Source organism: Mesoplodon densirostris, chromosome 5 (genome assembly GCF_025265405.1).
Source record: "Mesoplodon densirostris isolate mMesDen1 chromosome 5, mMesDen1 primary haplotype, whole genome shotgun sequence".
Lineage (NCBI taxonomy): Eukaryota > Metazoa > Chordata > Mammalia > Artiodactyla > Ziphiidae > Mesoplodon > Mesoplodon densirostris.
The window spans coordinates 66,858,544-66,873,168 of NC_082665.1; the positions used below are offsets into that span (position 1 = coordinate 66,858,544).

The 14,625-nt window shown below is 36.4% G+C and overlaps 1 protein-coding gene across 2 annotated transcripts in view; it reads right to left on the bottom strand.

The window, feature by feature from the left end:
* Positions 1 to 14,625, bottom strand: part of GSK3B (glycogen synthase kinase 3 beta) — a 196,846-nt gene that overhangs the window by 91,988 nt on the left and 90,233 nt on the right. For both annotated transcript variants that reach the window (XM_060098981.1, XM_060098980.1), the window contains exon 3: positions 3,975 to 4,058. In XM_060098981.1, the coding sequence (XP_059954964.1) occupies positions 3,975 to 4,058 (84 nt within the window). The remainder of the gene's footprint in view (positions 1 to 3,974; positions 4,059 to 14,625) is intronic.

A 14,625-nucleotide genomic window follows, 5' to 3' on the forward strand; every position in this document is an offset into this window, starting at 1 on the left:
TATGATGAGACTTTTGGGTAGCTTAGCTACAATTCTAAAATTAAAAATAACAATAGGGGAATAGTTAAGAGTATTATGTAGTACTAAAACCCAGTGGAATATTACATAACCAATAACTAAAAATATTATGAGGCAAAAAGGGAAAGCTTTTATGAGATTTTAAATACTTAACAAGGTTAAAAATAGTTATTCATACAACTATGTAGAACATGAACATACAGAATAAGATATGTAGTACTGAAGTCAAAAGCCAGGATAGTGAGTGAAAATTTTTCCTGTTTTAAAAGTTTCCCAAAAAGGATTAATAGAGGTTCAGAGAGAAGACATACCAAGAGAGTGAATGAGGAAGGCTCAGGACACATGGAAATCCACACAAAAATGTAGAAAGGATCAAATATTCAAAGAGAGTAGGATGGGTAGAAACCCAACGAATGAGGGGTACAGAAACCCAGAGAAAGAGGTTGAAAAGAAGTAGCCTACAGAGAGAGAAAAACAGATGGACAGATAGACACCAGAGTTAAAGAGGAAAAAGAAATATGAGGGGGTGCCACAGACCAAGAGAATGGGATAGAAACCCAGAGACAGAAAGAGGCAAAGAGCCCAGAGTGAAAGGGCCAGAAACCCAGAGTGTGGACAGAGACTGAAGGAAAAGGAGATAAAAAGCTTAGAAGAGAGTAATTGAAAATCATAGAGAAGAAAGAGAATCAGAGATGATGAAGATGATGAGAGGATTACAAAATATTCCCATTTATATTTAAACATATCCACAGAACCTAACAAGAATTTCACGCCAATAATGATGAAACACTGAAATCTTCTCTTTCTCATCCTCACAATGCCATCAACTCATTCTAATTGCCTCCTCACACCTCCTTTAGGCTCATGTTCTTACCAGAGATCTCCTGCTCAGAGCTTCCCCTAAGCGATCTGAAACCCCAAAAGAAACTCTTCACAGAGCTTCAAACCCCAGTCTCTTCAAAGAGGGTTCTTTTCACTGCCTTGCCCTAGACAAAACCTGGATCCAACCCAAAGGCACTGGTTTCCTTGCACCTCTCTCAAATGAAGCCTGCTCTCAACCCTCAACATATTCTAGGACAAGAGAGCAATACTGATAAACTGCTAGCTCTTTGCTCAAACATCACCTCTCCCTCCTTCCTAACTCCTAAGAGCTCTACAACATGACTACACACCCCATCTACCCAACCTTGTCAATGTCATCTCTCCACTTAGAGTCCCACCACCACCACCTAGAAGCCTTACATGTAGATGTCTACTGGGCATCTCTATTTGCATATCCCAGAGGCATTTCAAACTACTAGTTTATTATTTCCTCCCCCTAAACTCTTCTAATATATATACATAGGCAATATATAATGCTCTTCACAAGACATTTAGATCCCTTTCTAAACAGCAGCACTGAGTTCACTCTCAGTAACCTACTCTTGGAGAGTTAGAACTAACAAACCTGAGCTCTCAAACCTAGAGCAGAATCCATCTTCTCATATGAGAAATATTAGTTTACTACCTGGTCTCTTGAGTGATGTTAGTCCTGCCAGAACAATTCAGAAACAAGGCAGTGAAGATCATGAGTAGGGGAAGAAGAAATTATCGTTTTGGTGGCTGGAAGATTATGGAAGTTCCTTAACCTATATACTTCTGCATATCTTTAGAAAGCCTTCCCTTTTTCGACAACGGAGGATCATTATTTTCAGCAACACATCACAACTTTTCTTCCTTTCTTTCTGTTCTCTTAATGGAGCTATCCAAAATTAAAAGGGGTCTTTTTTCACTTTGGGAAACTTACAACACTCAAGAGAAAGTTCTGAGATAAATGAAATATTAGAAAGTATATGTATTTCTTTTTTATAATAGAGAGAAGTGCATTGTCCTTCCAGTTATCTTCCCTTAATGACTTCTCAATTGCTCTTTATCTGTAAGACCATTTAAGATAAATAAGCAGCTCTGAATAGCAGCAGGGAGGAAATCATCCTCTGGGGTACACAGATAACAGTCAGTCCATTGTTACTCCTTCCGCAGGATTAACTAAGGGTAAGGGCAGATTGTGATGGGGGCTTCCACCAAACCAAAACCAGACAGGTAAGCCTTTAGGTGCTACCACAAAAGGTAGCCTTAAAAAGGTTTGTTCAAAAGGTTTGTGCTTCCCTTTCTGCTCTTTATCTTCGTAAGAATTAAATGAGTTAGTATTTGTAAAGTACTAAAACAGTGCCTGGCATACAGGAAAAGTTATATACATACATACACACACATATATATATATATATTTTTTTCTTTTCCACTATGGTTTATTACAGGATATTGGATATAGTTCCCTGAGCTATACCATATGACCTTGTTGTTTATCCAGGGAAAGCTATATAAATGAAATAATCAAGAGAAGATGTTTAAGGGGCTTTGTAGGAAGGCCTATGCAAATGAATCCACATGCAATTCAGTGGTTCATGGAATAAATAGTTCTGACCTTTACTTTCCTCCCTGGGGTATTATAATGTCTAGCATTTAATAACAAAACCCATAGGGATGCAAAATTCCATTATAAGAGTGCTGTGAACACAATAGATGCTCCATAATTTTATTTGGGAAGGGACAGGAAAATGTAAAGACATGTCAAAACAGGTAAGATCAAAGACATAACAGGCAGTTTGCTACGTTAAAAAAAAAAAGAAAAAAGGAGTATGAACCAAATAATGGGCTTTAGGAACAAAAGAGCTCAAATATTTGAGGGTTTATGGTCCTTAATACAAGCAGAGGCCATCATTTAAACTTAAAAAAAAAAATTTTAAAAACACCTAAGAAATGAGAGTCACTAAAGGGCCAATTTGCTAATTATGGTTGTTAAAACATTAGCTATCACACACACACGCGCGCACGCAACTATATTTCTGTAGGCATGTATATCATAATTCTGGCTTAATACATAGGTATTTTCCCATATTACAGGCTCTGTCATGAAAAAAAAGAATTTCTAAGAAAATAATCTCAATAAAATTTAATGGAAAATGATTAAACGGTATACTGGGAAATATGTGAGTAAAAAGAACTGGGCTAGAAATCAAGAGGTATTATGGATCTAAGGGCTTTGGGACAGTATAAGCATGGTATGTGAGGTCCAAAAATATCAAATGAACTTATCCAAAGTAATGTTTATTTAACCAAAAAGATGAAGTGTTTATTACTTGCCCTCCCCCTTATCCCAAACCAGTGAAGGAAGACTGAATCTGGGAAGAAGGAACAGTGAACAGATAGAAAGAAAAAGACCATGGTAAAACAGAAGAAACTGGTTTTCTATGCTTCCAACTCCAGTGAGTACAATGACATTAGCCATTGCATCTGCTAAAGAGAAAGACCAAGGGGGTCGGGGTAGGGGGCAAGGGGGATTCAAAGCATGAAATCTTCTTTAATTATCCTTTGCTTTCACAGAATTAAATGTGATCATAAATAGTGATCACTTATTAAGAAGTTCTGTAATATTATATCTTTTCCAACTTTTTCCCTAGCCAAGGATAGGTTAAACTTGCTTCCCAATGTTTAAGTCTCATTCTGGTCCTACCAAAGTCCTCCTGCTTCCCCTTCCCCTCCAACACTTCCACATAACAATATGACATCATTTTCCTCCCTCCAATAAACAGGTGAACTATCATGGGGCTCCAGAAGCACACAAGGAACACAAAAGGTTTTAAAATATATACAAATTTGCTTTAGAACTGAAGATAAGTGTTTTAAAAAGAAGAAAATTCTTAAAAATTAATCCCCTCTATCATTTCATTAACATTTTCCTGATATAACTAATGATATTCAATAATCATATCTTGAGGTCAGAATCGCTAGGGCCTGTGTTTTGGAATACTTCCATTCAATAAGCAAAGCTGTTTCAAGGGGAAGGGGGGATATGGACTATTTCTAGAAGAATAACAAGTCTATCACAATATTCAGTATCAATGTTCTACAAGACTTACCTTTTCACCACTTGAGTAGAAGAAATAACGCAATCGGACTATGTTACAGTGATCTAGCTTTCTCATGATTTGGAGCTCTCGGTTCTGAAAAGGAAACACATGAAAATATTTTTTAAAGGATAACTGCTATTCATATTGACTAAGATGCTTCTGAAATAACATTAAGCACTACAAAGAGCAGGCTATAGATATGTTACTAAAAAGTATCATCTATAGATCAGTCTGTGAACTATTTATTACTGTTCTGCAATAAGATAAATATAGAAATTGAGAATAAGTGTTCAGACTCTTTTATTGCAACTTGAAAGAATAATTTTATATCTATGAATCTTATAATTAAAAGTGGGGCCTATATTTTGTATTTTCTTAAAATTCACTTTTCTCATAATTCATTTTTATTGTATTTTATAAAAATATCAGTCTTCAATGAATTGGAAATTTTTAAAACCAGAACCTCACTACAAAATAGCTTGAGAAGCACTGGTCTACAGTATGTAAGTGATATCTGAAAGAAGCTATCAGTACTATAATTTTTGCAACTATAATAAAAATCAAACTTCTCACCAAACAAATAAATTTGGGTACAAAGAAAACTCTCACAAGCCCTATTATTTTCCAAGATACAGTGAAAAATCTGAGAGTTAGCCCCATTAGAAGGGCTCAGTTGCCAGAGTTAAAATATGACATGCTGGAAATTGTACAGTCCTGGTAAATTTATAGATCCCACAAATAATATTCCCTTTGGGGAGTTTCAAAATTATGCTTCAGAAAATAAAACATTAAATAATATGACAACTTCCTAACACCATGAATTTTGCAGTAATAAATTTGAAGAGTACATGTATATTAACAACAATTCCAACTCTTATACTTAGCTGTCAGAAATCCAGTTAATAAAGTCCAAATTATATAACACAGAGAAAGAATACCAAAATGTCTGTTAAGCGGATAGAAAACATACAATTTCAATTAAAATGGTGATTTAGAAGAGCTAGAAACATAAAGTACATACCTGGGAATTTGGAAGGTAAATGATGTTATGGTTAGAAAACAAGGCCAAAATATAGAGGGGTGGGGGGTGTACTGCAGACAAAAAGCCTAACAAGCAGAACTGTCCTAGAGCAGAGTGGGCTCCAGTTCTTGGAAGACGGTGGCAGAAATAAGCAAATGTTCCTCCTCCTCTAGAAACTTGCGATAGACTCTATGATGGTTCTAGCATGTCCTCTAAAAGGAAATAGGAAACTCAAGATGACTCTCCTTCTGTCCCTTTAAACTGACTGTGAGAGCTGGGCTTATGTACACAGTGATATTTAAAATCCTTTTATAAAATATTCATCTTTCACTCCATTACTTGTTATAAAATGTTTATAGCTGAAGCAATAAACAGAAACTTAAGACAGTACAGTATACTTGCTTTAACAAAAATAATAACTTGTATCAGACTCTTAGTTTTGACTGTTACAGAGAAGGACACAGAAAATTTTACAAATTTCAAAACATTCCATTTCTTCCAAATTGAAGCTATTTCTGAAGTATGGCTATACTTTGCCAATTCACATCTAGGTAGCTAGTTTTGTGGGAGAACTGTTAGTAAGCTAAGACTCACTCCTCTCAGATATTAAGATTGTTTTTAACATAGAAAGTCATGTTAAAATAAGCTATCTATTTTTCCGGACTCATTAACCAAGGTAACAGAGAACTATTAAATTCCCAGATAACAGAAGTTGTGTTAAGGTTATGCATATGATCTTTTATCAAAAAGAATGCATAAGTGAAGCAAGTACAAGGACCAAATATTTATCTAGGGACTTCCCTGGTGGCACAGTGATTAAGAATCCACCTGCCAATGCAGGGGACATGGGTTCGATCCCTGGTCCAGGAAGATCCCACATGCCAGGGAGCAACTAAGTCCATGAGCCACAACTACTGAAGCCTGCACATCTAGAGCCCGTGCTCCACAATGAGGAGCCCGTGCACCGCACCGAAGAGTAGGCCCCGCTCACCGCAACTAGAGAAAGTTCGTGCGCAGCAACGAAGACCCAATGCAGCCAAAAATAAATAAATAAATTTATAAATAAATGAATAAAAATTTTAAAATATATACAAATGAACTTTAAAAAATATTCATCTACCCTTACTTCCTGTTCATATTCTATTATTTTTGAAAGGAGGCTTAAATTTTCTCATTTTAAAATTCCCCAGGACTTCCCTGGTGGCTCAGTGGTTAAGAATCCGCCTGCCAATGCAGGGGACACGGGTTTGAGCCCTGGTCCAGGAAGATCCCACGTGCTGCAGAGCAACTAAGCCCGTCCACCACAACTACTGAGCCTGCGCTCTGGAGCCTGTGAGCAACAACTACTAACCCTACGTGCCACAACTACTGAAGCTCGCATGCCTAGAGCCCGTGCCCCACAACAAGAGAAGCCACTGCAATGAGAAGCCCACGCACCACAATGAAGAGTAGCCCCCACTCACCACAACTAGCGAAAGCCAGTGCACAGCAACGAAAGACCCAACACAGCCAGAAAAAAAAAAATTTCCCTAAAAGATCCAAAATAGAAATTTCATAGAGCAATATTTTAAATTATTAATCAAGCCAATATTAGACAAAGTTCATGTCTGAGATGCATTTAATACACAACTATCCCAAGCCTAACCATTTTTACTGAGTCATTCTTTATTAGTACACTAATGACATACTAATTCTACAGAAAAAAAATTGTTATTCTACAAATACAGTGTGCCTATTCTGTACCAGGCATCATTTACAGTATTAAGGATATGGCAGTGAACAAGGCTAACAAAGTTCTTATCCTCATGAAACTTTCAGTCTAAGGAGGACAGGGAGGAATAAACAATATATTTTCATGTAAAGTAAGAGGATAGATCATGATAGAGAGAAAGGGCTATTATCTTAGATACAGAAGTCGGAGTAGACCTCACAAAGAAGGTAAGATCTGAACACAAACCTGAATGATATAAAAATGAGAACCATGTGAGGATATGGGGGAAGAGCACTACAGTTACAAGGAACTCCAAATATAAATGCCTAGAGGTGGGCTCGGCATATTCAAAAATAGCTAGAAGAATAATGTGATTGCAACATGTTGAGTAAAGGAAGAGGCGGGAGACAAGGACAGAGAGGCAGGCGGTATGTCATATAAACTCTCATTAATAATGGTGAGAAACTGAATTTCACACTAAATGTAAAGGAAAGCCAATGAGGCCAAGAAAATGACATAATCAGACTTACTTTTTAAAATGATCATTCCAAAAACTAAAAATAAATTCAGGGGAGAAAGTGGATCAAGAGTTCTGTTTGAAATCCTTTTTAGACATCCAAGTGAAAATAATGAGGCTCAACGTAGAAGTTGGGGCTGGAAATATATGTCTGGGAGTCAACCACATAAAAGGGACTCAAAGCAAGGGGACCTAATAATATCACCTAGGGAAGAAGTTTAGAAAAATACATATATATATATTCATATATCTATATATCTATATCTGTCTATCTATCTATCTACCTACCTACCTACGTACCTATCCATCCACCTGTCCATCTGTCTGTCCGTCCACAGGTATAAAAAGGAGTAAATCAAGTGAAGTAATCAGTGAAGTAGGATGAAAAGCAAGAGAGAAGATTGCCTTAGAAGCCAAGTAAAATAAGTTTTCAGAAAAAAGGCCCTGACCATTTATATCTAAAGTTGCTGAAAGGCTGATTAAGATGAAAATAGAAGACAACTGGATATGGCAAATGCAGGATATTAGTGACTCTTACAAGAGTGATTTCAGTGGTGACAAAAGTCTGACTAGAGTGAATTAAATTGGGGTTGGGAGACAAGGGAAAGAACTAAGAAGTCAGAAAGTTCAAAAAGAAATGAGATTTTCAGCTCTAGCGGAATGAAGAGATCAGCAAATTCACTCCTCCAAAACGCCTGTAAAAAGAACTGCATTGTAGAAAACAATCATTTCGGGGCTCAGGAAATCAATCAAAAGCAACAACAAATCAAAAAGCATTTATTCAAGAAACACTGCTACATATTGGAGTTATGACAGTGGGGGCTGGTGACCTTCTTGCTAGGGAATACTACCTTCCCCCACAATCACCTCCCAGCTCAGCCCACAGCTCTGCTACCCTGAGGATGCAACACCAGGTGGGGAAAATGACAGACTGGCAGAACACTAAGAAATATAACAGGGAGATCCTGAAAATGGAGAGGCTAAATAAGCTCTGCACATACCCTTGGGCTGATTTAGAGGCTGTGCACATATGCATGGGAGATCCAAGAAGGCCTTGGAGAAAGTAAAAGCTGAGGTTGACTTAAAAACTGCCTGAATTTTTAATGTACAGAACCCGTGTACAGAAGCATCCAAAAAATGATGGAAGCTTTATAAACTCAAAATGTTTGAACATAATCTCTAACCAATAACTGGCTGACCACTAAGCCATGCAGACAAAGAGTAACTCCTAAGAAGTGAGGAGAAAAAATTAAAATTAGAATAAAAATTTAACACAGAATTCAGGGGCTTCAAACTGGGGAGGAGAAAGATTCTATAGATTAGTTGCAGGTAAGTTACAAAAAGAAAAAGAAAAAGAAAGAAAACCCCCAAAACAAGTTTCAGGGGGAATAAAAAATAAATAAACAGAATCCAGAGTTGCTACAATATATTATCCAACATTTCCAACTGTCCAAGAAAATTGTGAGACCAGCAAACAACAGGAAAAGTTGACCTACACTCAGGTAAAAAAGAAAAGGAGCCAACAGAAACTGACTCTGGGTAGACACAGCTGTTGGATTTAGCAGACAAGAATACAAAGCAGCTATTATGTTCAAAGAATGTTAAGCTTCTTGACACTGGCCTTGGCAATGATTTTTTAGATTTGACACCAAAAGCAAAGGCAACAAAAACAAAAATAAACAAGTGGGACCACCTCAAATTAAAAACCTCTGCACAGCAAACTATCAACAAAATGAAAAGACAACCTATGGAATGGTATAAAATATTTGCAAATCATATATTAGATAAGGGGTTAATATCCAAAATATATAGAACTCATACAACTCAACAGCAAAATAAAGAACAAAACAAAACAACCCTCAAATAATCTGATTTATAAATGGGCAAAGGACCTGAATAGGCATTTTTCCAAAGAAGGCATACAGATGGCCAACAAGTACATGAAAAGATGCTCAACATCACTAATCATCAGGCAATGCAAATCAAAACCACACCTGTTAGAATGGATATTATCAAAAAGGCAAGAAATAACCAGTGTTTGTGAGGATGCAGAGAAAGGGAACCTTGTAAATGTACACTGGTGCAGCCACTATGGAAAATAATAGTACACTGGTGGATGTACTACTGGTGGAAAATGTACATTGATGCAGCCACTATGGAAAATAGTATGGAGGTTCCTCAAAATATTAAAAATAGAACTATTTGAAGAGCTTTTTATGGAAATGTTACCATTTTGACCTCTATTATTTCAGTATATCATTGTAATGAATAAAGAGTTAAAAGCAGGAAAAAAAAAAAAAAAAGAACTATCAAAGGATCCAGCAATTCCACTTCTGGGTATATATCCAAAGGAAATGAAATGACTATTTCAAAGAGATACCTGTACTGCCATGTTCACTGCAGTATTATTTACAACAGCCAAGACATAGAAACAATCTAAGTGTCCATCAACAGTTGAATGGATAAAGAAAATGTGTGTGTGTGTGTGTGTGTGAGTGTGTGTGTGTGTGTGTGTGAGTGTGTGTGTGGGGGGGCATTATGCTAAGTGAAATAAGACAGAGAAAGACAAACACTGTACGATAACACATGTGGAATCTAAAAAAGCCCAACTCATACAAACAGACTAGAAAGGTGGCGACCAGAGGCTGGAGGTTGGGGGAAAGGGGGAGCTGGTCAAAGAATATAAACTTCAAATTATAACATAAACAAGTTCTCAGAATTTCATATACAGTATGATGACTATAATTAATAATACTGTATTGTATATCTGAAAGTTGCTGAGAGAGTAGACCTTAAATGTTCTCACTACAAAAAAGAAATAGTAATTACAAGCCGTGACATGTTAGCAGATGCTATGATGGTAATCATTTTGCTATATATAGCTGCATGAAATCAAAATGTTGTACCTTAAACTTACACTATACTATACATCAATTGTATCTCAATAAAGCTGAAAAAATTTTAATATATACTAAATAAATTAATATGTTCAAACAATTAAGGGAAATTATATTTTAAAAATTAAAGAAAAATATGATGACAACTACACAAGTAGAAAACTTCAATAAAGAAATATTAACATTTAAAACCTGGAAATACTAGAGATGAAAAGTGTAACAAAAGAAGTAAAAGATTCACTATGGGCTCAAGATAAGATTTGAGGTGACATTTTAAAAAAAATCTGTGAACTTGAAAACAGAGAATTAGAAATTATTCAATTGAAAAACCAAAGAGAAAAATAAGACAGCAGAAAAATGAACAGGGCCTCAGAGACCTGTTGTAGGATAATGTCACACCTACCAAACAACTAGAAATATGTATAAAGGCAATCAGAAAAAAGACTTACCAAAATATGGATAAAGGCAACATCAGAAAAGAGGAAAAGGAAAAAGGAGAAAAAATATATTTGAAGAAGGAATTGCTGAAAACTTCCCAAATTTGATGAAAAACACTAATCTACTGCACCATAAAGCTTAATGAACCCCCAACAGGATAAACACAAAAAAGATTCACATGGAGGCACAGCACTTTTGAACTGAAGCCACAGAAGAATAATGAAAGCAGTAACAGAAAAATGATTCATCATATACACGGGGAAAACAATATAATTAACAGCTGACTAATCATCAAACTAATGGAGGCTAGAAAGCGATTAAAAACAAAAATTCAAAATGCTGAAAGAAAAAAAACAAATAAACCCTGTCAACCAAGAATGCTATATACAGAAAAATTATTCTTCAAACAGGAAAGGAAAAATAAAAACATCCTCAGATTTTTTTTTAATGGTGAATATTCTATGGCAGAAAGCCTATCTTTAAAAAATGCTAAAGCAAGTCTCTCAGGCTGAAAGGAAATGACACCAGAAGGTAATTCAAATACACAAGGAGAAATAAGACCACTACAAATGGTAAATATAAATGGGAAAATAGAAAAAAACTACACATTTTTTCTTTTCTTAATTTCATCAGACATAAACTGTACAAAGCAATTATGATAACAGTGTGTTAGTAGGCTTATAACAGAAATAGATATAATACATATAACAATAATAGCAGGAAGGAGAAAGGATAAAATGAAGGTATTTTGGGAAAAAGGTGCTATATTTTACTGGAATTAAATAAGTAACTAAACTGAAGCAGACTGTGATAAACTGAAATGCACATTGTAATTACTAAAGCAGCCACTAAGAAAATAATTTTTTTAATATTAAAAATCAACACTGGGGGCTTCCCTGGTGGCGCAGTGGTTGAGAGTCCACCTCTCGATGCAGGGGACATGGGTTCGTGCCCCGGTCTGGGAAGATCCCACATACCGCGGAGTGGCTGGGCCCATGAGCCATGGCCGCTGAGCCTGTGTGTCCGGAGCCTGTGCTCCACAATGGGAGAGGCCACAACAGTGAGAGGCCTGTGTACCACACAAAAAAAAAAACAAAACAAAAAAACACTGGACCTAAAATGGTACACTAAAAATCTTGTTCAATACAAAGGAAGGCAATAAATGAGAATGGAGGATCAAAAACAACATGAGAGATATAGAAAACAAAGAGCAACATGCAGGGGTAAATCTAGTCATATGAAAAACTATGTAAAATGTGATTGAGCATACAAAGGCAAAGATTGTCAGACTGGAGAAGAAAGCAAGCTCCAACTATACTCTTTCTATAATAGGCATGCTTTAGATTCAGATTCAAAGACATAATAACTTGAGCATAAAATGATGGAAAAAGATATGCCATGAAAACAGCAACAAAAGAGATCTGGAGTGGAAATGTTATTAGCAAAGTAAATTTTAAGAGAGATAGAAATATTCCCATTTCCTACCAGATAAAGTCTAAATCACTTCATAATCTCGTCCCTCTTTATCAACTCAATATTACCCTCCACTCAAGGCCAATGCGATCATAACTAGATCCCACTTCTCACTCTTCTTGAGTATATTATTTCATTCCCAGTTCTAAGCCACTGATCACACTTAGCATCACTGGAATGTCTCTACCCTCCCTCCCTCCTACATATATTCTACCCATCCTTTAAGTTCCTATTTAACTCCCACCTCTTCAAGGCCATCTCCAGCTGCCCCCACTCACACTTATCTTTTCCAATATCTAAATTCCTGTAGCACCTAGGAATTATTTTGGAGTTTATTATATACTCTATTAGCTCTGTTTTATTTTACAACTATAGTTCAGTGCTGTTATATAAAACACTGTTTTTCAAAAAGTAGCTTATAAAAATCAGATATATCACTGGAGACACACACACACACACACACACACACACACACACACACACACCTTGCCCAACTAGCTTACTATAAGTGCCTTTAGAGCAAAATATGAATTTTGTCTCTTTCTATATCACCCACAGCGTTCTCAAAGCCTAGCCAAATTAATAGTTTCACTTGCTAGTTCATCTAATCTCCTTATTTTCTAGACAATGGAGTAGCCAGGGCTTGGTCTCTCACCTCTTTTCAGCTATATCAATTATCTCTTCCAGTCTCAGGGCTTTAAAGGCTGATGACTCCCAATTTTATATTGCCAGACCAGATCTTTCCTATGTAATACTCCAGAATCATCTAGCCAACTGCCTACTTGACAATTCTTCTAATATACATCTCAACTTGATATATCATGAGTAAAATTCCTGATCTTCCTTAAACCTGTTCAACTCATAGTCTCCCTGTCTCAATTATTGACAATTCCACTATTCCAGCCGTGCAGGCCAAAAATTTGAAATCTTGATTCCTCTTTCTCTCTGACCTCATCTTCAATCTGTCAAGAAATACTGTTGGCTCCACCTTCAAAATATTTCCAAGATCCCAGCAACTGCACTGTGAAGCAATTTAATAGAAATGGAAATTTATGTTTACACAAAAAACCTACAGTTGAATGTTCATAGCTGAATTCAGAATAGCTACCAGATAGATGTCTTTCAATGGGCGAATGGATAAACAAGCTGTGGTATATACATACTATGGAATGCTAGTTAGTAATAAGAAAAGAGAACCAATTATTGATACATGCAACAACTTTGATAAATCTCCAGAGAATTATGCTGGGCAAATAAAGCCAGTCTCAAAAGGTAACACACTGTATATGACTTCATTTATACAGCATTCTTCAAGTAACAATATTACAGAAATGGGGAACAGATTACTGATTGTTGCAAGGGGTTAAACTGGAGGTTGGGAGTAGAAAGATGGTGGGGAGAGAAATGAGTATGGTTATAAAAGGGCAGTAAGTGGGTCCTTGTGATGGTGGAACTGTTCCATATCTTGACTGTAGTAGTAAATACACAAACCTACATATATAATAAAATTGGAGAGAATTAAAAAATACACACAAATACACACATACAAAGTAGTACAAGAAGGTATGGAGAAATGTGAAAAGGACTGGTGGATCATACTAACGTCAATATCCTGGTTGATACTGTACTATAGTTTTGCAAGATGTTATCATGGAGGAAAACTGGGGAAAGGGTACAAGAGATCTCCCAGTATTATTTCTTACTATTAACTGCATGGTTATCTACAATTATCTCAATATAAAAACTATTTATATGTGTGTCTGTGTGTGTATATATATATATATATGCATGTGTGTGTGTATCTCCAGGATCGGATCATTTCTCACCACCTCCCTAGTGCAAGTCTTTTTGGAGGCTTTTGCCTAAATCACCAAGTTACTTCCTAAATGGCCTTTCAGCTTCCCCTGTTCACCTTCCATATGCTCAACAAAGCAGGTAGAGTGACCTTACATTTTAAAATGTAAGTCAGATGGTGGCATTTCTCTGCTTAAAATCTCCAGTGGTTCCCCACTTTGAACAGAGCGAAAGCCAAAAACCCTTACTATGGCTAACAAGGCTTCTACCAATTACCCCACCCACCACCACTCCCACTGTCCTTACTCAGTGACCTCACTACTTGATGCTCTCTCACTCCTCACCTACCATACTAACCATCCAGCTGTTCCTCATATACTTCAGACACCCCTGGCAGAGTTTTTATATTTGCTATTCCCTCCATCTGGAACCATCTTCTCCTAAATATCTGAATATCAGTCCCTTTCACCTACTTTACATGTTTCCTCAAATGCCACATTGTCACACCTTGGCACTCACTCCTAGCATTCCTTCTCCTCCCTCTTCTTTGCTGTTTTTCCTCTCCAGAGCAACAAATTACTGAACATATTATATCTATGTCAGATATTTATTCATTATTGTCCATCTCTCCCCATTAAAATATAAGCTCTAAAATGGCATAGATTTTTGTTTTGTCCAGGTTATGTTATCCCCCAAACCTAGAACAAGACCCAGGCCAGATGAAGTACTCAATAATCAACTGGTGAATTACTTAAATTGATGACATAAAATAATACCCCTGTTGACAAAAATGATACATCACATGATGC